General features: G+C 30.4%; 1 protein-coding gene across 5 annotated transcripts in view; it reads left to right on the top strand.

Moving 5' to 3' along the window:
* Positions 1–1,040: 1,040 nt before the first annotated feature.
* LOC143229962 (phosphatase and actin regulator 1-like) overlaps positions 1,041–24,577 on the top strand; it is a 114,252-nt gene continuing 90,715 nt past the window's right edge. For all 5 annotated transcript variants that reach the window (XR_013016138.1, XR_013016139.1, XR_013016140.1 and 2 more), the window contains exons 1-2: positions 1,041–1,207; positions 22,055–22,234. Coding sequence is in view for 2 of the 5 variants with exons in the window: in XM_076462854.1 (XP_076318969.1) it covers positions 1,075–1,207; positions 22,055–22,234 (313 nt within the window). In the remaining 3 variants the exon portion in view is untranslated. The remainder of the gene's footprint in view (positions 1,208–22,054; positions 22,235–24,577) is intronic.

The raw sequence follows: 24,577 nt of genomic DNA on the forward strand, positions 1-24,577 counted from the left end.
TAAATGGGCAAATTCAGATTTAGCCTAAAATTGTGAAATCGCTTACTTTGCATATCATCAACGTTGGGATGATCTCAACTATTAAAAATGAAGGTTATGAGTTATGTTTCAAAATTAAGTATGGTTTTTAAGGTTGCTTTTGCTCGAATGATCTATTAGAGTTTTGAGCAAATCCCTGTGCGATCTCTGTTATATTTATACATTAAAAGGCGAGTAGCTCAGGAAATACGAAACGAAAATATAATGCTTTCTTACCAGACAGCTCTCGTACAGAACTGATCAACTTTATGTTTATTCTACTTAATCATAAAGATAGTCACATCGCGACGTATTCATTATCAGCATTTTTAAAACATCGTAATTACAACATAATTTATTTAAGTTTAGGTTATGTTCATTTTACCCAGACCCAACAAGAACAGTGGTGAATTTACGAGTTTCCAACATTGACATCCAGCGCTCGAGTTCCTTCGGTGAACAGAATAGGTAATCCAATTAAGTTTTTCTCTAAAACAAACAAAAATCCTTTTTTTATTTTAGAAAGCTAGTTACTTTGATTTAATCCATTTTAAAAGCAGTTATATAAACCCCTTCTCTCCAGTAATATAGAATTATTATTATTCTCAAATAATAATATCTTTAATATACGTGGGTAGCTTACTTTGTTCAAAACTTGGAGTATGGAGGAACAAAAGATAAAAATTGTCTAATAGAGCAAAACGAAAGTTTATTTATGTATTTATTTTAACAAGAAACTTTCAAAAGTTATTTTTTACTGTTCCATTTGTGTTTAAGTTATTAATTTTTCAGTTATAAACTCACAAAACTGAGCAAGTTTTTCAGCATAAATTATTCATTACGTATTTATTGAGAATCTATCATGAAACTGTGGAGAACCATGCCTCGTGGATTAAGTGGTTGTGTTTATACAAATAAATCTTATTTTACTTGAACAAACAAATTCACATATCGCCCTTATACAGATTTTATCTTTTATCAACACATTATTTTCCACCTTACGGTTGCATTAGAAAGCTCGGTCATTTCCGTGAGATTGCTAGTTGGTGATGGGTGATGTCTGCCTCTGAGAACAGACGGAGAGATGGAAAAGAGGGAACGGCTATTGGACACCGTCGACAGAGAAGCAATAGCGATCCACAAGCAGTTGTTCAGGCTTTGGCTGAGCTGACACAGTCAAGTCAAAATGGTGAGGGCTGTTAATCATGATCTAATACATTTCTTAAATGTTTCAGTTGTATAATCAATGTTGTCAGTCGGCCGAGTTAGTGCAACTGCCACTATTGGCAGTAGCATCCTGTGCTTCAACTTCACTGTCTTCAGAGTTAGGCTTCACCGTGTTTAGCTTCAGGGGGTTTAGCGCGTATAGGCGTCGTTTTCGTATTTGAATTAGTAAATTATGATAGGAAGAACATGAGTTATATTTGTAAAGCTTATGATCTATAATACCAGTATTTTCTAGTACATAGTTCTACTTGTAGTTTGTTTGGATAGTTTGTTGTACAAAACCAAAGTAAAAATGAAAAATAGATTTTATAAACATTTGATTTTGAATGATATAGTTTCAGTGTTAAATTTAATGAACACACTCACAGCTATTGATTCATACAATTGGTGTATCACATATCTTCCTTATGATTCCTGAATTATAAAGTGAGAACAAGGCTGAAAATAGTATAAGACTTTCCATCTTTATAGTTTAGTCTGAATAAAAATATACTAGTTAGAATTCAACTTTTCTATGAAATAATCATTACGTTTTTTGTCTTTGCTGCATTTTGTATTGTATAAGATTTGGTATTTTGTAAGGAGCCTATATTAGTATTGTATGCTTTGTTCACTGTGGTATCTTCAGTGATCTTGTTTTTTAAAAAAAATCCTACTTTTTGACATATAGAGAAACAATTTACTGAAGCAGGGTGATAACTGTAACTAGGGGTTTTTATGATTTATTTTCATGGAAAATTCAGTTACATTGTTATTTATATATTTTTTTATCAAGAGAATAAACTTGAGTATGTTTATATGGTAGATAACATGAAAAATTCATTTTGTCAGATGTGAATAAAAAGAAAAAGAGTAACTTATTATAGAAAGTCAAACTAAAAAACATAATTATGAAGATTTATTATTGTGATTTATGTTTCATAAAACTTATCTAGTTTTACAAAATTCTCATAATAAAAGTAATTAGATATGTTCAAATCAAGATACAAATATTATAAAATATTTCAGTTATGCAAGAAAAACAATCATAGTGATAGGAAGTAAAAAAACTGGATACTATATATGTGTGTGTAAACCACTGGATAAATTACTTAAAATACAAGGAAAATGTTTAACACCTGGTTTGGTTTTAAATTTAAGTCCTTTTAATATCCATTTTTTAAATTTAGTGAGCACATTTTAGAAATAATTGTTTTTATACAAAAATAATCAATGCTTACTTTGATCACTGTATAAAGTGTGTAACCAACACATGGTTGCTGCTGTTTGGGATACCAGGTTGTAAGAGAATTGTTTGTTTGTTCCATTAAATGCATACAATGGAATAAATAAACAGGCCAAAGACCCTTGTGGTTCATTTATAACTTCCATAACTTGGTGCTATAGACCAGAGGAAAGGAAGCTAGTCAGAAGGATTCTTCAATCTGAAATAATTACCCTCAACCAAATATCAGGATAAACACAGGTGAAAATGTGTTTGGCATTTGTTAACAATTTGAATCTGAAATCTTCACATATCCAGAAACATTTTGTAATCACTAAGTTATATTTATGTTTTTCTAAGAGAAGTATTATAGTAGATTGGATGAATTATTTTTCATGTGATGAAACACATGGAAATGTGGTCCTTCTAGAAACTTGTGTTTAAGAAGCGTATGAAAAATTCATAGATTTCTACAGCTGTCATCATTAACTAACTGGGTTATCAGTGAGATTAGTCTAGAACTGTTGAGATTGGACATTGAGAAGGGTAGGGTTGTGTTTGACAGCTCCAAGACCAACTTATGGTCTACTGATATTAAAGATTTTAGTATGTGAATAAATAAATCTACATACTTAACAAAAGGTACAAGTGTTTTGGTGGTTGTTGATGAACGAAGGTCAAGAATAACCAATATGAAATTGAAAGCTAAAAGAATTACAAAGGTATTATTTGGGACAGTGAGTATGACTTTACAACATTTGTGCTCACATCAACAACAAAGAGAAACAAACATTTTGGAGAGATTCTGTACAAAACTGGCAAGAATTATGAATAGCTAAACTAGTAGTACATTTAAATTCCTTATTTTTTGTATAAACAGCTGGCAGTGACTTACAGTTGAGTTTTTTTTCACCTTGGAATATTATTCTTTTTTAGAACATTTTAATTTATGCCCTGATTTCCAGATGAAGACTTGTGTTTTTTCTGTTGCTTCCATAATTATTTCTTTCTAAGTGAGTTTAAGAGAAAGCTTGATAACTATATGAATCATAAAGGCTAGCCTTAAGATTTTTATTTTTTAAAATTTTATTTGGTTAATAGTTTTAGTTTAAAGGATAGGACAGTCAAGAAAGACCAACAAGTCCTTTGTTGTCCCTAAACATTGTTATTTGTATTGCTAAACATATACATACATATATGTATAGTTTTTTTGTTCATCCTATAATATGTTTATTTTGGAATGAGTATTTCTGTTTGAATTATTATTTTTTGATTTGTTATACAGTTTTTTATTTTAATGTGTTTGTTCATTTGTGGTTTTGGATATGTGTGTGTATTTTAAAATTTATGTGTATTTATCTTTCTTTTCTATTATGTTTTTTTTTCATTGTGTCTGGTCCGACTATTTTATAGTTTAGGTTTTAGTTTTATGTTGTTTTTAAAAAAATGTTTGCACACGTTTCTGTTTTTGTAATTATGTTTTCTTTATACAGATCTTTCTTTTGTTTGAATTTTTTCTTTCTGTATCTTGTTATTTTAAGTTACAATAATTTTATCAATACATAAACCTATTTAATAATATTAAATATCACTTCTATTCACATCTTAATATGATTGAAAATTTAAATGTTTTACATTGCAATAAATTGTGAGATAGGAAATTGTACTTTTTTGGTCACAGTTCATTTATTATTACTTTTGTTTTTTAGATCAGCTATTTCAGTTATATTGAAGGTGAATTTAAATATGTGTTACAAAACTGATGCAAGCTTCACTTAGTAGTGACATGCAGATATTAATGTTGTTAAAGATATACAAGTTAGTTACATGAGATATAGCTTCATGATCTAACCACTAAATGAAAACCCTGCCATTAGCTTAACCAGTTAATTCATGAGACATAATTAAAATGTATTACTGCCAATTTTTACTAGATATTGTCATTGACCTTGAAGTGGTTTAACTTGGGGATATTGTTGTTTTGGGAGTTAGGTTTCTTCTACTTCCTCTGGGTCTCTTCCTGATTCCTTTATTTATTGAAGTAATTATTAACACTGATATTCGTGTTGTATTTTTCTTTAATATTATTAAGTACTGGTCAGATAAATATTTATTAAGTGTGTTCTTGGTAAATGATAAATTTTATATTTTGGATTTCTTTATTTGTATAGTTTAATATAATTTTTGTGTTCAAACTTTGGTGTAATATTGTTTATTTTAGTCCATTATGGAATAATATGCAACAGAAAGTGTAAAAATAGCTTGGTATGTGGATAATCTATTAAGAATCATGAATTAAAAAAAATAGTTATCTATAGCCAACCTGTATTTTCTGCTGATTAGTCACATCATATCTGTGGTACCACAGTTTTGATATAAAATATTTAAAGATAGTTTTATTAAAATCCTTCTTTTAAACTATATATTTTTGTGTAGTTTTATGCCCAGAGAAAATAATTGTAATAAATTATTATTCTATATAATTGTAATTTGACATTTTCTCTGTTCATCATTAAAACAAACAGATAAGGTTATTAAACTGTTTAAGGTTGAAGATCATTCATTTATTAGCATATAATAACCCAGTTTAAAATAAAGAAATATGAAATTGAACTAATTTTTTCAACAGTGGTTTAACTTGTATTAGGCTAAAACAAGTTTTACTTCTCATGTATATGGCAGTTCCTTATGACATCATAAGCTATGTTTTTCCGTGTCTTTGAGAGTAACTTTTCCAGCAATTAGGCAAGATGAGGGGGAACACCTGACAAAATACCATTCTAGGCAAGATAAGGGGGAACACCTGACAAAATACCGTTCTAGGCAAGATAAGGGGGAACACCTGACAAAATACCGTTCTAGGCAAGATAAGGGGGAACACCTGACAAAATACCGTTCTAGGCAAGATAAGGGGTAACACCTGACAAAATACCGTTCCTTGTGGTAGTTGTCAGTTTGTATGAGGTCATATTAAAACAAGTGCAACCAGTATAACTTTCTGTGAAAGAACAATAATGATTTTGTACTGATTTGCCATTGAGAACCTCAGACCAACAGTCAAAATGTAATCAAAGTCTATCATACCTAAGTGGACTACACATAACAACCACTCTCTTAGTTTCCTTCCACTAAGGAACAAAATCTAATTACTTAACATCTAATCACAGAATTACAGCATGTAATGTTAGAACTTGTAGAACTTTATTTGTGTCAAATATTTGCAAATAAAACGTATATAAAAATCCACAAATTAGAAATACAGCTTCTGCATCCTTTCTTTGTTAAACTAATGATGAACCTGTAAGTTTAGTGTCATGTAGGTAACTGTAATCTTAACTAACTTATCACTTTCTTTCTCATATGAAAGGATTACCTTATTGGAGTTATGCAGTTATTTCTGTTTGGTAGTAATACAGTCAGTGATGTTTTATTGATGGGTTTTAATGCACTTCTCTTTGGTATCTTCTTGCAGTTAGAAAAGTAACTGTATATATATGTGACTCTACTGATTTTGAAGCCTTACATGTATCTACTTATACATAATCTAATACTATTATTGGATTATCTTTAATTTTTGAGATAAATACATATCCATATGGTTGCTTTATTTCTAGGAGTAACACAGCTGTTTAGGTAAATATCTTCTGACTGTCTTGTGTTTAACATTTTCAGGTATTGTAACTGATGTAATTGAAGGACTGTAGAAAAGGGTTGCCTGACTGATATGTAGTGTTTAAAAAACACCTATAAAAGAGATACTTATATAGTTGTTTATTGTGTTACTAGATTACAGAAGAACTAGAAATTATGTGATTCAGGTATTGATAATTAATGTGAACATGAACAAGTAATACTTAGAAAAACACTTTGATTTTCGTACTATTGAAATTGACAGTAGTGACCAGAGTTATTTGAAGCGATGTGGAAACTTACTCCTAGGGTTATTTTTAAACAGAATCATAATATTTTTTTAATAACTGATAAGTGCTAAAGTAGATTTTCTGATAATTTGTTGTGAATGTGTTTATTGAATTAATTTGTAAGATATTATTCTGGACAGACATGACAATAGGTTATTACGTTATTGTGGTATAGAAATCAATTGATCAGGACTATAACTGTATGAAAGGTAATATTTTATTTTGCAGCAATAATGTATCCTGATCTGTAGTAATAGTTATCTTGTTCAGTAATAGTAGTGTGTCCTGATCTGTAGTAATAGTTATCTTGTTCAGTACTAGTAATGTGTGTCCTGATCTGTACTAAGTTATCTTGTTCAGTAATAGTAATGTGTGTCCTGATCTGTACTAATAGTTATCTTGTTCAGTAATAGTAATGTGTGTCCTGATCTGTACTAATAGTTATCTTGTTCAGTAATAGTAATGTGTGTCCTGATCTGTGGTAAGTTATCTTGTTCAGTAATAGTAGTGTGTGTCCTGATCTGTACTAATAGTTATTTTGTTCAATAATAGTAATGTGTGACCACATCTGTAGTAATAATTATCTTGTTCTATAATAGTAATGTGTGTCCTAATTTGTAGTAATAGTTATCTTGTTCTATAATAGTAATGTGTATCCTGATCTGTGGTAATAGTTTTATTCTATTATAGTAATGTGTGACCTCATCTTTAATAAGTTATCTTGTTCTATAATAGTAAAATGTGACCTAATCTGTAAGAATAGCTATCTTGTTCTATAACAGTAATATTCAAATATTCCCATTCCAACCTTTGGAGGCACAGAAATTACACAGGAGGGCTCATTGTGCTATCTTGGCATTGTGTTTGACAGGCAACTGAACTTCTCCAAGCATGTGGATGAGCTCATTGTCAGGGCCACAAAAGGAATGAATGCCCTTTGTGCTGCAGCAGGCAGGCATGCTGAGGAATATCACTTGAACATGCTGTACAAAAGCCTTGTGCTTTCAGTGGTTGATTATGCACTGCCCCTGGCACAACTCAGCAACAACCAACTTGGAAGGCTGGAAAGGCTGCAGAATGCATGTATCAATATTGTCACAGGTTGCACTAAATCAACTCCAGTGCTGGTACTCCATCATCTCACTGGATTCCCAAGTATCAAGGACAGGCAAACATTATAAAGAGCCATACTGTGTGCCAAGGCATGGACTTCACATCATTACAAGGAAGTACTCTTTCACTGCTGAACCATCCAACCAATAAAGACGTTCTCTACATCACACAAGACTTGAAGTAGCACCTAGGTCTCATCTAAAGAGGAAGTCATGGCTTGAAGTATCTGCACTGACTTGCAAGAAGATTTGCAATTCATTTTTCCTCTCCAACCAACCTCTATGGCTTTAGTCTGCAGTAAAGAAATGGCCGTGCCAACCCGTAGTGACTGTCAAGTTCAATGGAGATTGTACAGAGTGGCCTCAAGGTGCATTGGAAGTGGCATGCAAGATGTTCCAGGGACTTGGCCAGAAGAGAAATCTCATAATGACAAGAGATGGCTCATTCACACCAGAGATCATGAAAGCAGGTTGGGGATTTGCTTCGTTTCTGGATGGCACACCTATAACTGAGAAGTCGAGCATGCACCCTGTACAAAAGTAGCACCTGAATGGAACTTGAGGTTGTCAAGCCAGCTCTTCGATGGCTTGTCCGAGAATCCCCTGATGTCACCACAGTTGGGTTTGCTGCCAACTCCATGGTGGCAGTGTTCCAGAGGATCCAGAATGAATGGCTGGCTACCTGATGGGCTCCATGATAAAACTCCCATCTTTGTGTATGTCCCATGCCATGCTAGTGTCAAGTACAGCGAAAAGGCTGACCAACATGCAGCAGCAACAGACCAGATGTCACTCTTTCCTCAAGATATAACACTCTTGTGCCAGCATTTGGCATGCTTAGAGCATCAAAGAGTTTCTCATGCACACAGAAGAGGGAGATAGAATTCTCAGCCTCAGGACCCCTTTTGGTATCTCTCATGACTATTTATATAATAGTAATGTGTGATCTGATCTGTAAGAATAGCTGTCTTGTTATATAACTATAATATGTGACCTGACTTGTAATAATAGTTATCTTATTCTTATAATAGTAATGTGTGATCTGATCTGTATGAATAGCTGTCTTGGTCTATAAGAGTAATATGTGATCTGACTTGTAATAATAGTTATATTATTCTTATAATAGTAATGTGTGATCTGATCTGTAAAATAGCTGTCTTGTTCTATACCTATAATATGTAACCTGACTTGTAATAATAGTTATATTATTCTTATAATAGTAATGTGTGATCTGATCTGTAAGAATAGCTGTTTTGTTCTATAACAGTAATATGGGACCTGACCTGTAATAGTAGTTATCTTATTCTTATAATAGTAATGTGTGATCTGATCTGTATGAATAGCTGTCTTGGTCTATAACAGTAATATGTGACCTAACTTGTAATAATAGTTATCTTATTATAATAGTAATATGTGATCTGATCTGTAAGAATAGCTGTCTTGCTCTATAACTATAATATGTGACCTGATCTGTAATAGTAGTTATCTTATTCTTATAATAGTAATGTGTGATCTAATCTGTAAGAATAGCTGTCTTGGTCTATAAGAGTAATATGTGACCTGACTTGTAATAATAGTTATATTATTATTATAATAGTAATGTGTGATCTGATCTGTAAGAATAGCTGTCTTGGTTTATAACTATAATATGTGACCTGACCTGTAATAATAGTTATATTATTATTATAATAGTAATGTGTGATCTGATCTGTAAGAATAGCTGTCTTGTTCTATACCTATAATATGTGACCTGACTTGTAATAATAGTTATATTATTCTTATAATAGTAATGTGTGATCTGATCTGTAAGAATAGCTGTCTTGTTCTATAACTATAATATGTGACCTGACTTGTAATAGTAGTTATCTTATTCTTATAATAGTAATGTGTGATCTTATCTGTAAGAATAGCTGTCTTGTTCTATAACTATAATATGTGACCTGACTTGTAATAGTAGTTATCTTATTCTTATAATAGTAATGTGTTATCTGATCTGTAAGTATAGCTGTCTTGTTCTATAACAGTAATATGGGACCTGACCTGTAATAATAGTTATATTATTCTTATAATAGTAATGTGTGATCTGATCTGTAAGAAAAGCTGTCTTGTTCTATAACAGTAATATCTGACCTGACTTGTAATAGTAGTTATCTTATTCTTATAATAGTAATGTGTGATCTGATCTGTGAGAATAGTTTTCTTGTTCTATAACTATAATATGTGACCTGACCTGTAATAGTAGTTATCTTATTCTTATAATAGTAATGTGTGATCTGATCTGTAAGTATAGCTGTCTTGTTCTATAACAGTAATATGGGACCTGACCTGTAATAATAGTTATATTATTCTTATAATAGTAATGTGTGATCTGATCTGTAAGAAAAGCTGTCTTGTTCTATAACAGTAATATCTGACCTGACTTGTAATTGTAATCTTATTTTTATAATAGTAATGTGTGATCTGATATGTGATAATAGTTTTCTTGTTCTATAACTATAATATGTGACCTGACCTGTAATAGTAGTTATCTTGTTCTTAGAATAGTAATGTGTGATCTGATCTGTATGAATAGCTGTCTTATTCTATAACTATAATATGTGACCTGACCTGTAATAATAGTTATATTATTCTTATAATAGTAATGTGTGATCTGATCTGTAAGAATAGCTGTCTTGTTCTATAACTATAATATGTGACCTGACTCGTAATAATAGTTATATTCTTATAATAGTAATGTGTGATCTGATCTGGAAGAATAGCTGACTTGTTCTATAACTATAATATGTGACCTGACCTGTAATAATAGTTATATTATTCTTATAATAGTAATGTGTGATCTGTTCTGGAAGAATAGCTGACTTGTTCTATAACTATAATATGTGACCTGACCTGTAATAATAGTTATATTATTCTTATAATAGTAATGTGTGATCTGATCTGTAAGAATAGCTGTCTTGTTCTATAACAGTAATATATAACCTGACCTGTAATAGTAGTTATCTTATTCTTATAATAGTAATGTGTGATCTGATCTGTATGAATAGCTGACTTGTTCTACAACAGCAATATGTGACCTGACCTGTAATAGTAGTTATCTTATTCTTATAATAGTAATGTGTGATCTAATGTGTAAGAATAACTGTCTTGGTCTATAACAGTAATATGTGACCTGATCTGTAATAGTAGTTATATTATTCTTATAATAGTAATGTGTGATCTGATCTGTAAGAATAGCTGTCTTGTTCTATAACTATAATATGTGACCTGACTCGTAATAATAGTTATATTCTTATAATAGTAATGTGTGATCTGATCTGGAAGAATGGCTGACTTGTTCTATAACTATAATATGTGACCTGACCTGTAATAATAGTTATATTATTCTTATAATAGTAATGTGTGATCTGATCTGGAAGAATAGCTGACTTGTTCTATAACTATAATATGTGACCTGACCTGTAATAATAGTTATATTATTCTTATAATAGTAATGTGTGATCTGATCTGTAAGAATAGCTGTCTTGTTCTATAACAGTAATATATAACCTGACCTGTAATAGTAGTTATCTTATTCTTATAATAGTAATGTGTGATCTGATCTGTATGAATAGCTGACTTGTTCTACAACAGCAATATGTGACCTGACCTGTAATAGTAGTTATCTTATTCTTATAATAGTAATGTGTGATCTAATGTGTAGGAATAGCTGTCTTGGTCTATAACAGTAATATGTGACCTGATCTGTAATAGTAGTTATATTATTCTTATAATAGTAATGTGTGATCTGATCTGTAAGAATAGCTGTCTTCGTTTATAAATATAATATGTGACCTGACCTGTAATAATAGTTATATTATTCTTATAATAGTAATGTGTGATCTGATCTGTAAGAATAGCTGTCTTGGTTTATAACTATAGTATGTGACCTGACCTGTAATAATAGTTATATTATTCTTATAATAGTAATGTGTGATCTGATCTGTAAGAATAGCTGTCTTGTTCTATAACTATAATATGTGACCTGACTTGTAATAATAGTTATATTCTTATAATAGTAATGTGTGATCTGATCTGTAAGAATAGCTGTCTTGTTCTATAACAGTAATATGTGACCTGACTTGTAATAATAGTTATATTATTCTTATAATAGTAATGTGTGATCTGATCTGTATGAATAGCTGTCTTATTCTATAACTATAATATGTGACCTGACTTGTAATAATACTTATATTATTCTTATAATAGTAATGTGTGATCTGATCTGTAAGAAAAACCGTCTTGTTCTATAATAGTAATATCTGACCTGACTTGTAATTGTAATCTTATTTATATAATAGTAATGTGTGATCTGATATGTGATAATAGTTTTCTTGTTCTATAACTATAATATGTGACCTGACCTGTAATAGTAGTTATCTTGTTCTTAGAATAGTAATGCATGATCTGATCTGTATGAATAGCTGTCTTGTTCTATAAGAGTAATATGTGACCTGACCTGTAATAGTAGTTATTTTATTCTTATAATAGTAATGGGTGATCTGATCTGTAAGAATAGCTGTCTTGGTCTGTAACAGTAATATGTGACCTGACCTGTAATAGTAGTTATATTATTCTTATAATAGTAATGTGTGATCTGATCTGTAAGAATAGCTGTCTTGTTCTATAACAGTAATATGTGACCTGACCTGTAATAGTAGTTATGTTATTCTTATAATAGTAATGTGTGATCTGATCTGTATGAATAGCTGTCTTTTCTATAACAGTAATATGTGACCTACTTGTAATAGTAATTAACTTATTCTTATAATAGTAATGTGTGATCTGATCTGTATGAATAGGTGTCTTGTTCTATAAGAGTAATATGTGACCTGACCTGTAATAGTAGTTATATTATTCATATAATAGTAATGTGTGATCTGATCTGTAAGAATAGCTCTCTTATTCTATAACAGTAATATGTGACCTGACTTGTAATAGTAATCTTATTCTTATAATAGTAATGTGTGATCTGATATGTGATAATAGTTTTCTTGTTCTATAACTATAATATGTGACCTGACCTGTAATAGTAGTTATCTTGTTCTTAGAATAGTAATGTGTGATCTGATCTTTAAGAATAGCTGTTTTGTTCTATAACTAGAATATGTGATCTGACTTGTAGTAATAGTTATATTCTTTTTATAATAGTAATATGTGATCTGATCTGTAAGAATAGCTGTCTTGTTCTATAACTATAATATGTGACCTGACTTGTAATAATAGTTATATTATTCTTATAATAGTAATATGTGATCTGATCTGTAAGAATAGCTGTCTTGTTCTATAACTATAATATGTGACCTGACCTGTAATAGTAGTTATGTTATTCTTATAATAGTAATGTGTGATCTGATCTGTATGAATAGCTGTCTTTTCTATAACAGTAATATGTGACCTACTTGTAATAGTAATTAACTTATTCTTATAATAGTAATGTGTGATCTGATCTGTATGAATAGGTGTCTTGTTCTATAAGAGTAATATGTGACCTGACTTGTAATAATAGTTATATTATTCGTATAATAGTAATGTGTGATCTGATCTGTAAGAATAGCTGTCTTATTCTATAACAGTAATATGTGACCTGACTTGTAATAGTAATCTTATTCTTATAATAGTAATGTGTGATCTGATATGTGATAATAGTTTTCTTGTTCTATAACTATAATATGTGACCTGACCTGTAATAGTAGTTATCTTGTTCTTAGAATAGTAATGTGTGATCTGATCTGTATGAATAGCTGTCTTATTCTATAACAGTAATATGTGACCTGACTTGTAATAATTGTTAAGTTACTCTTATAATAGTAATGTGTGATCTGATCTGTATGAATGGCTGTCTTGTTCTATAAGAGTAATATGTCACCTGACCTGTAATAGTAGTTATCTTGTTCTTAGAATAGTAATGCATGATCTGATCTGTATGAATAGCTGTCTTGTTCTATAAGAGTAATATGTGACCTGACCTGTAATAGTAGTTATTTTATTCTTATAATAGTAATGGGTGATCTGATCTGTAAGAATAGCTGTCTTGGTCTGTAACAGTAATATGTGACCTGACCTGTAATAGTAGTTATATTATTCTTATAATAGTAATGTGTGATCTGATCTGTAAGAATAGCTGTCTTGTTCTATAACAGTAATATGGGACCTGACCTGTAATAGTAGTTATGTTATTCTTATAATAGTAATGTGTGATCTGATCTGTATGAATAGCTGTCTTTTCTATAACAGTAATATGTGACCTACTTGTAATAGTAATTAACTTATTCTTATAATAGTAATGTGTGATCTGATCTGTATGAATAGGTGTCTTGTTCTATAACAGTAATATGTGACCTGACCTGTAATAGTAGTTATATTATTCATATAATAGTAATGTGTGATCTGATCTGTAAGAATAGCTCTTATTCTATAACAGTAATATGTGACCTGACTTGTAATAGTAATCTTATTCTTATAATAGTAATGTGTGATCTGATATGTGATAATAGTTTTCTTGTTCTATAACTATAATATGTGACCTGACCTGTAATAGTAGTTATCTTGTTCTTAGAATAGTAATGTGTGATCTGATCTTTAAGAATAGCTGTTTTGTTCTATAACTAGAATATGTGATCTGACTTGTAGTAATAGTTATATTCTTCTTATAATAGTAATATGTGATCTGATCTGTAAGAATAGCTGTCTTGTTCTATAACTATAATATGTGACCTGACTTGTAATAATAGTTATATTATTCTTATAATAGTAATATGTGATCTGATCTGTAAGAATAGCTGTCTTGTTCTATAACTATAATATGTGACCTGACCTGTAATAGTAGTTATGTTATTCTTATAATAGTAATGTGTGATCTGATCTGTATGAATAGCTGTCTTTTCTATAACAGTAATATGTGACCTACTTGTAATAGTAATTAACTTATTCTTATAATAGTAATGTGTGATCTGATCTGTATGAATAGGTGTCTTGTTCTATAACAGTAATATGTGACCTCACCTGTAATAGTAGTTATATTATTCATATAATAGTAATGTGTGATCTGATCTGTAAGAATAGCTCTCTTATTCTATAACAGTAATATGTGACCTGACTTGTAATAGTAATCTTATTCTTATAATAGTAATGTGTGATCTGATATGTGATAATAGTTTTCTTGTTCTATAACTATAATATGTGACCTGACCTGTAATAGTAGTTATCTTGTTCTTAGAATAGTAATGTGTGATCTGATCTTTAAGAATAGCTGTTTTGTTCTATAACTAGAATATGTGATCTGACTTGTAGTAATAGTTATATTCTTCTTATAATAGTAATATGTGATCTGATCTGTAAGAATAGCTGTCTTGTTCTATAACTATAATATGTGACCTGACTTGTAATAATAGTTATATTATTCTTATAATAGTAATATGTGATCTGATCTGTAAGAATAGCTGTCTTGTTCTATAACTATAATATGTGACCTGACTTGTAATAATAGTTATATTATTCGTATAATAGTAATGTGTGATCTGATCTGTAAGAATAGCTGTCTTATTCTATAACAGTAATATGTGACCTGACTTGTAATAGTAATCTTATTCTTATAATAGTAATGTGTGATCTGATATGTGATAATAGTTTTCTTGTTCTATAACTATAATATGTGACCTGACCTGTAATAGTAGTTATCTTGTTCTTAGAATAGTAATGTGTGATCTGATCTGTATGAATAGCTGTCTTATTTTATAACAGTAATATGTGACCTGACTTGTAATAATTGTTAAGTTACTCTTATAATAGTAATGTGTGATCTGATCTGTATGAATGGCTGTCTTGTTCTATAAGAGTAATATGTCACCTGACCTGTAATAGTAGTTATCTTGTTCTTAGAATAGTAATGTGTGATCTGATCTGTATGAATAGCTGTCTTATTCTATAACAGTAATATGTGACCTGACTTGTAATAATAGTTATCTTATTCTTATAATAGTAATGTATGATCTAATCTGTAAGAATAGCTGTCTTGTTCTATAACAGTAATATGTGACCTGACCTGTAATAGTAGTTATGTTATTCTTATAATAGTAATGTGTGATCTGATCTTTAAGAATAGCTGTTTTGTTCTACAACTAGAATATGTGACCTGACTTGTAGTAATAGTTATATTATTCTTATAATAGTAATATGTGATCTGATCTGTAAGAATAGCTGTCTTGTTCTATAACTATAATATGTGACCTGATTTGTAATAATAGTTATATTATTCGTATAATAGTAATGTGTGATCTGATCTGTAAGAATAGCTGTCTTATTCTATAACAGTAATATGTGATCTGACTTGTAATAGTAATCTTATTCTTATAATAGTAATGTGTGATCTGATATGTGATAATAGTTATCTTATTCTATAACTATAATATGTGACCTGACCTGTAATAGTAGTTATCTTGTTTTTAGAATAGTAATGCGTGATCTGATCTGTATGAATAGCTGTCTTATTCTATAACAGTAATATGTGACATGACTTGTAATAGTAGTTATCTTATTCTTATAATAGTAATGTGTGATCTGATCTGTAAGAATAGCTGTCTTGTTCTATAACAGTAATATGTGACCTGACTTGTAATAATAGTTATATTATTTTTATAATAGTAATGTGTGATCTGATCTGTAAGAAAAACCGTCTTGTTCTATAATAGTAATATCTGACCTGACTTGTAATTGTAATCTTATTTATATAATAGTAATGTGTGATCTGATATGTGATAATAGTTTTCTTGTTCTATAACTATAATATGTGACCTGACCTGTAATAGTAGTTATCTTGTTATTAGAATAGTAATGCATGATCTGATCTGTATGAATAGCTGTCTTGTTCTATAAGAGTAATATGTGATCTGACCTGTAATAGTAGTTATGTTATTCTTATAATAGTAATGTGTGATCTGATCTGTAAGAATAGCTGTCTTGTTCTATAACAGTAATATGTGACCTGACCTGTAATAGTAGTTATGTTATTCTTATAATAGTAATGTGTGATCTGATCTGTATGAATAGCTGTCTTTTCTATAACAGTAATATGTGACCTACTTGTAATAGTAATTAACTTATTCTTATAATAGTAATGTGTGATCTGATCTGTATGAATAGGTGTCTTGTTCTATAAGAGTAATATGTGACCTCACCTGTAATAGTAGTTATATTATTCATATAATAGTAATGTGTGATCTGATCTGTAAGAATAGCTCTCTTATTCTATAACAGTAATATGTGACCTGACTTGTAATAGTAATCTTATTCTTATAATAGTAATGTGTGATCTGATATGTGATAATAGTTTTCTTGTTCTATAACTATAATATGTGACCTGACCTGTAATAGTAGTTATCTTGTTCTTAGAATAGTAATGTGTGATCTGATCTTTAAGAATAGCTGTTTTGTTCTATAACTAGAATATGTGATCTGACTTGTAGTAATAGTTATATTCTTCTTATAATAGTAATATGTGATCTGATCTGTAAGAATAGCTGTCTTGTTCTATAACTATAATATGTGACCTGACCTGTAATAGTAGTTATGTTATTCTTATAATAGTAATGTGTGATCTGATCTGTATGAATAGCTGTCTTTTCTATAACAGTAATATGTGACCTACTTGTAATAGTAATTAACTTATTCTTATAATAGTAATGTGTGATCTGATCTGTATGAATAGGTGTCTTGTTCTATAAGAGTAATATGTGACCTCACCTGTAATAGTAGTTATATTATTCATATAATAGTAATGTGTGATCTGATCTGTAAGAATAGCTCTCTTATTCTATAACAGTAATATGTGACCTGACTTGTAATAGTAATCTTATTCTTATAATAGTAATGTGTGATCTGATATGTGATAATAGTTTTCTTGTTCCTTAACTATAATATGTGACCTGACCTGTAATAGTAGTTATCTTGTTCTTAGAATAGTAATGTGTGATCTGATCTTTAAGAATAGCTGTTTTGTTCTATAACTAGAATATGTGATCTGACTTGTAGTAATAGTTATATTCTTCTTATAATAGTGATATGTGATCTGATCTGTAAGAATAGCTGTCTTGTTCTATAACTATAAAATGTGACCTGACTTGTAATAATAGTTATATTATTCTTATAATAGTAATATGTGATCTGATCTGTAAGAATAGCTGTCTTGTTCTATAACAGTAATATGTGACCTGACTTGTAATAATAGTTATATTATTCGTATAATAGTAATGTGTGATCTGATCTGTAAGAATAGCTGTCTTATTCTATAACAGTAATATGTGACCTGACTTGTAATAGTAATCTTATTCTTATAATAGTAATGTGTGATCTGATATGTGATAATAGTTTTCTTGTTCTATAACTATAATATGTGACCTGACCTGTAATAGTAGTTATCTTGTTCTTAGAATAGTAATGTGTGATCTGATCTGTATGAATAGCTGTCTTATTCTATAACAGTAATATGTGACCTGACTTGTAATAATTGTTAAGTTACTCTTATAATAGTAATGTGTGATCTGATCTGTATGAATGGCTGTCTTGTTCTATAAGAGTAATATGTCACCTGACCTGTAATAGTAGTTATCTTGTTCTTAGAATAGTAATGTGTGATCTGATCTGTATGAATAGCTGTCTTATTCTATAACAGTAATATGTGACCTGACTTGTAATAATAGTTATCTTATTCTTATAATAGTAATGTATGATCTAATCTGTAAGAATAGCTGTCTTGTTCTATAACAGTAATATGTGACCTGACCTGTAATAGTAGTTATGTTATTCTTATAATAGTAATGTGTGATCTGATCTGTATGAATAGCTGTCTTTTCTATAACAGTAATATGTGACCTACTTGTAATAGTAATTAACTTATTCTTATAATAGTAATGTGTGATCTGATCTTTAAGAATAGCTGTTTTGTACTACAACTAGAATATGTGACCTGACTTGTAGTAATAGTTATATTATTCTTATAATAGTAATATGTGATCTGATCTGTAAGAATAGCTGTCTTGTTCTATAACTATAATATGTGACCTGATTTGTAATAGTTATATTATTCGTATAATAGTAATGTGTGATCTGATCTGTAAGAATAGCTGTCTTATTCTATAACAGTAATATGTGATCTGACTTGTAATAGTAATCTTATTCTTATAATAGTAATGTATGATCTGATATGTGATAATAGTTATCTTATTCTAACTATAATATGTGACCTGACCTGTAATAGTAGTTATCTTGTTTTTAGAATAGTAATGCGTGATCTGATCTGTATGAATAGCTGTCTTATTCTATAACAGTAATATGTGACATGACTTGTAATAGTAGTTATCTTATTCTTATAATAGTAATGTGTGATATGATCTGTATGAATAGCTGTCTTGTTCTATGACAATAATGTGACCTGACTTGTAATAAAAGTTATCTTATTCTTATAATAGTAATGTGTGATCTAATGTGTAAGAATAGCTCTCTTTTTGTATAACAGTAATATGTGACCTGACTTATAATAATAGTTATCTTATTCTGATAATAGTAATGTATGATCTAATCTGTAAGAATAGCTGTTTTGTTCTATAACAGTAATATGTGACTTGACCTGTAATAGTAGTTATCTTATTCTTATATTAGTAATGTTTGATCTGATATGTGATAATAGTTATCTTGTTCTATAACTATAATATTCGACATGATGCATAATAATAATCTTGGTCTATAAGTAATATGTGATCTGATATGTAATAATAATTATCTTGTTTTGTAACTGCAGTGTGTGATCTGATATGTAATAATAATTATCTTGTTTTGTAACTGCAGTGTGTGATGTGATATGTAATAAGTTATTTTGTTATATAATTATAATATGTGATGTGATATGTAATAACAGTTATTTTGTTCTGTAACTGCAATGTGTGATGTGATATGTAATAACAGTTATTTTGTTCTGTAACTGCAATGTGTGATGTGATATGTAATAACAGTTATTTTGTTCTGTAAGTGTAATATGTGACTTGATATGTAATAACTGTTATTTTCTTCTTTAATTATAATATGTGATCTGATATGTAATAATATTTATCTTGTTCTGTAACATTAATGTGCAACCTGTTCTGTTATAAAGGTTATTTTGTTCTATAACTATAATATGTAATCTGATCTGTTAAAAATCTATTTTGTCCTTGCTGCTTTTTAAAGATCCAGCAAATTTATTGTATTTGCCATTCTTCCTTAATTCATGTGCACAAACTTTAATTATTGCATATCTCTGTCTTTATTTGTCTCTTTTCTTGAAATTTTGGTTTATATTTTTTACCACTATACAACATATAGTGTATTGACAGTTTAAATACTTTAAGTTATTCTACTTGCTTTGTGTTATCTTTTCCTTTCCAGGAAATTGATATGTTTATTTTACTTGTTTTATTCCTTGAAATACCTAAATTCTGTTTTTAGTTTTGGTGTAATATGCTACTTTCAGTATGACAGTATTTGTGGTATTTCATGTTTTTTAATAGATATAGGGTTAGTTATGTAGAGACGTAGTACGATTTATGCAACCGTTTTCTTATCTTGTGTTACTTTATCAAAATTGTGATTTTATAGTATGCTCAATACTGTGGATAAGAGAATGTGTTTAGACATGACTTTTCAATATTTGAGTAGTGTATTTGTATGTGTAAGATATTTATCATTCTCAGATACTCCAACAAACTTTTGTTGTAAATTTTCTTCACAATTTAATATAAACACAATTGATGTCTTTGGTATTTAACAAACTTCCAATAATGGATATTTGTTCACAGTTTTACTTAAGTATGGTTGACAACTTTGTTGTCTATCAAGCTTCTAATAGTAGGTACTTGTTAACTGTTTAGCTAGGCATATCTGTAATTTTGTTTTCTACTTAATGGGTCTTTTGTTTTCTTAGTATCCATTTGTATTTTCCTGGGTCTTATATTTTAAAGTAAGTTGATACTTACATTTAAAGACTGTTTTTACTGTCAAAGATTTCATCAAATTCAAGAAATATGATCAATCTCCAGAAGTTACCACTTTTGATGTTGATACAGTAACATTCCAGTTGATGAAGTAATCTCATTAAGTGGTGGTTTATTATGACACTATGGTTTAACTAAAAATCAGTTAATGAAAATACTTGAAATTACAATAAAATAATCTCACTTTGTTTAATAATGAAACAAGTTGATGCTGTAGCCATGGGCTTATCACTTGCTCCTATAGTATCTGATTTATTTTTGTTTTATCTTTCTAAATTTTAAGTCTTTAGTTTATAAGAGATGCAATGATGACACTTTTATTTTATTCACAGAACAGAACTATGTTAAAAAGTTCCAAGATTATTTATATTATAAACACAGAAGTATCAAGTGTACAGTGGAAGAGCAAAATGAACATTACTTTCTCTTTAGATCTAGAAGTCATCAACCTGAACAACAGGTTTAAACTAGACATTACCACAAACCAACATTTCTGGTCTGTACTTTCCTTTTAGCACATTAATGTCTGATTATTACAAAATTAATTTAATAAGCATTCTAATTAGAAGGATAAAAAAATCAAATCTTACTGCAATTTTCATGATGAAATAATTAGTATCAATGACAGTACTTTTAATATATGAGTAAAGTTTACCCCCAATATTCCTGACTTTAATATTCCTAAATCTTCCCTCTTCGGATTTTAAAGGCATCAAACTTAAAAGAAAAAGGAAGAGCACACTGCAATTCACTTATCCCCAAGTCAACCTAAGAGTTAAATAGAACAAGTAAATTTGTTTCCTTTTCTGATACATACTACCTTCAGAAAGGTCACTTGGGGTGTAGTTCACTTATCAACACTGTAGACATGGCTACACTGGGTCATCGACCCAAACCTTACCTACCAGCATTATTGAAATTTGGAAAACAGCCCTATCAACAACTCTAAAATTTACAACCACCTGAACAAAGATTTTTGTGAGAAGCCTGACATCAAACACTTCAAAATAATGGATCTCAGGTCAGATGTATACATGTTGGAAAAAAAACAAACACATCCTAATTGGAAATATAAAATTAGTGTTAACCATGTAATAGGACCATGAATCTGAAACTTTAATAAACTTATCACCCCTGAAAAGGCCAAAGAACAAAAACTTTGAAGCCTTTGTTAAGTAATGAAATAACTGCATCAGGTACATCTGAATAGGCACAACTAATTTCATTGTTACATCTCATGTTATGGACATTTGTTGACAGTTTTACTTGGGTGCAGTGAATGATTCTGGTATATTTCAAGCAGCCTGTAATGGACATTTGTCCCCAGTTTCTATTAAAGCACAAGTAAGTATTTATTAGTGGTTCCATTGTTACACAGCTAACAATTTCATTGAATTTTTTATTTCCAGATGTTTTGTAATTATTCCACTACACATAAATTAAAACACTTGTTGGTTTCCTTATAACAAAGTTAGCAACACAAAATGATTTCCAGTTCTCGTATTGATTTTCTAGGTACTGGATCACAGTTAAATAGCAATATGAGGACTAGTTCTTTGGAGAATCCTACTCATGCAAGTTCAGTGCCATCTAGTGAGCCAAAACCTACCAGGTTAGCTACACTGACAATGCTTTTCAAACCTTGGAAGTGGAAGAAAAAGAAACGAAGTGATAAATTTGATGAAGGCTCTAGAGGTATGTGTTTTGTCTGTTTATTAATCCTGTTTGTTCTTGCATCACAACATTATTTCTTGGTCTTGCATGCCACCTAAACTGTTTATAGGTGCTGAATTTTCACAGAAATTAGTGTACCTACCACACCTCACATACATTTTAACTACTGTTTCAAATATTCTATAGCACAACTGTGAAATATAACCAGTAATTTTTGTAATGGTTACCCAATTTCAAATAGTGTTAGTGACAACCTACTCTTGACCACTTGATGTTCACTTAGTTTCAAATGGTGTCTGTGATTATTTGCTCTTGACCTTATGTTCTCCTCAGTGATAACATACCACTTGATGTTCATCCAGTTTCAAGTGGTCTTCTTGACCACTTGATGTTCACCTAGTTTCAAATGGTATCTGTGATTATTTGCTCTTGACCACTTAATGTTCTCCTAGTTTTAAATGGTGTCAGTGATAACACTCTTGACTACTTGATGTTCATTCAGTTTCAAGTGGTGTTAGTGTTGACCACTTGATGTTCACCTAGTTTCAAATGGTATCTGTGATTATTTGCTCTTGACCACTTGATGTTCTCCTAGTTTTAAATGGTGTCAGTGATAACATACTCTTGACTACTTGATGTTCATTCAGTTTCAAGTGGTGTTAGTGATAACCTACTCTTGACCACTTAATGTTCTCCTAGTTTTAAATGGTGTCAGTGATAACATACTCTTGACTACTTGATGTTCATTCAGTTTCAAGTGGTGTTAGTGACAACCTACTCTTGACCACTTGATGTTCACCTAGTTTCAAATGGTATCTGTGATTATCTGCTCTTGACCACTTAATGTTCTCCTAGTTTTAAATGGTGTCAGTGATAACATACTCTTGACTACTTGATGTTCATTCATTTTCAAGTGGTGTTAGTGATAACCTACTCTTGACCACTTGATGTTCACCTAGTTTCAAATGGTATCTGTGATTATCTGCTCTTGACCACTTAATGTTCTCCTAGTTTTAAATGGTGTCAGTGATAACATACTCTTGACTACTTGATGTTCATCCAGTTTCAAGTGGTGTTAGTGACAACCTACTCTTGACCACTTGATGTTCACCTAGTTTCAAATGGTATCTGTGATTATTTGCTCTTGACCACTTGATGTTTTCCTAGTTTTAAATGGTGTCAGTGATAACATACTCTTGACTACTTGATGTTCATTCAGTTTCAAGTGGTGTTAGTGATAACCTACTCTTGACCACTTGATGTTCACCTAGTTTCAAATGGTATCTGTGATTATTTGCTCTTGACCACTTGATGTTCTCCTAGTTTTAAATGGTGTCAGTGATAACATACTCTTGACTACTTGATGTTCATTCAGTTTCAAGTGGTGTTAGTGATAACCTACTCTTGACCACTTAATGTTCTCCTAGTTTTAAATGGTGTCAGTGATAACATACTCTTGACTACTTGATGTTCATTCAGTTTCAAGTGGTGTTAGTGACAACCTACTCTTGACCACTTGATGTTCACCTAGTTTCAAATGGTATCTGTGATTATCTGCTCTTGACCACTTAATGTTCTCCTAGTTTTAAATGGTGTCAGTGATAACATACTCTTGACTACTTGATATTCATTCAGTTTCAAGTGGTGTTAGTGATAACCTACTCTTGACCACTTGATGTTCACCTAGTTTCAAATGGTATCTGTGATTATCTGCTCTTGACCACTTAATGTTCTCCTAGTTTTAAATGGTGTCAGTGATAACATACTCTTGACTACTTGATGTTCATCCAGTTTCAAGTGGTGTTAGTGATAACCTACTCTTGACCACTTGATGTTCACCTAGTTTCAAATGGTATCTGTGATTATCTGCTCTTGACCACTTAATGTTCTCCTAGTTTTAAATGGTGTCAGTGATAACATACTCTTGACTACTTGATGTTCATCCAGTTTCAAGTGGTGTTAGTGATAACCTACTCTTGACCACTCGATGTTCACCTAGTTTCAAATGGTATCTGTGATTATCTGCTCTTGACCACTTAATGTTCTCCTAGTTTTAAATGGTGTTAGTGACAACCTACTCTTGACCACTTGATGTTCACCTAGTTTCGAATGGTATCTGTGATTATTTGCTCTTGACCACTTGATGTTCACATAGTTTCAAATTTTCAAATGGTGTCAGTGATAACCTATTCTTGACCACTTGATGTTCACCTAGTGTCAAATGGTATTTGTGATTATCTACTCTTGACCACTTATGTTCACCTGGTATTAAATGGTATCTGTGATTGTCTACTGCTTGATGTTTACCCAGTTTTTAATAAGTAATTTAAATAATAACTTCCACTCTTTGCTCTCATGATTAAC

Source organism: Tachypleus tridentatus, chromosome 10 (assembly GCF_004210375.1).
Source record: "Tachypleus tridentatus isolate NWPU-2018 chromosome 10, ASM421037v1, whole genome shotgun sequence".
NCBI classification, from domain to species: domain Eukaryota; kingdom Metazoa; phylum Arthropoda; class Merostomata; order Xiphosura; family Limulidae; genus Tachypleus; species Tachypleus tridentatus.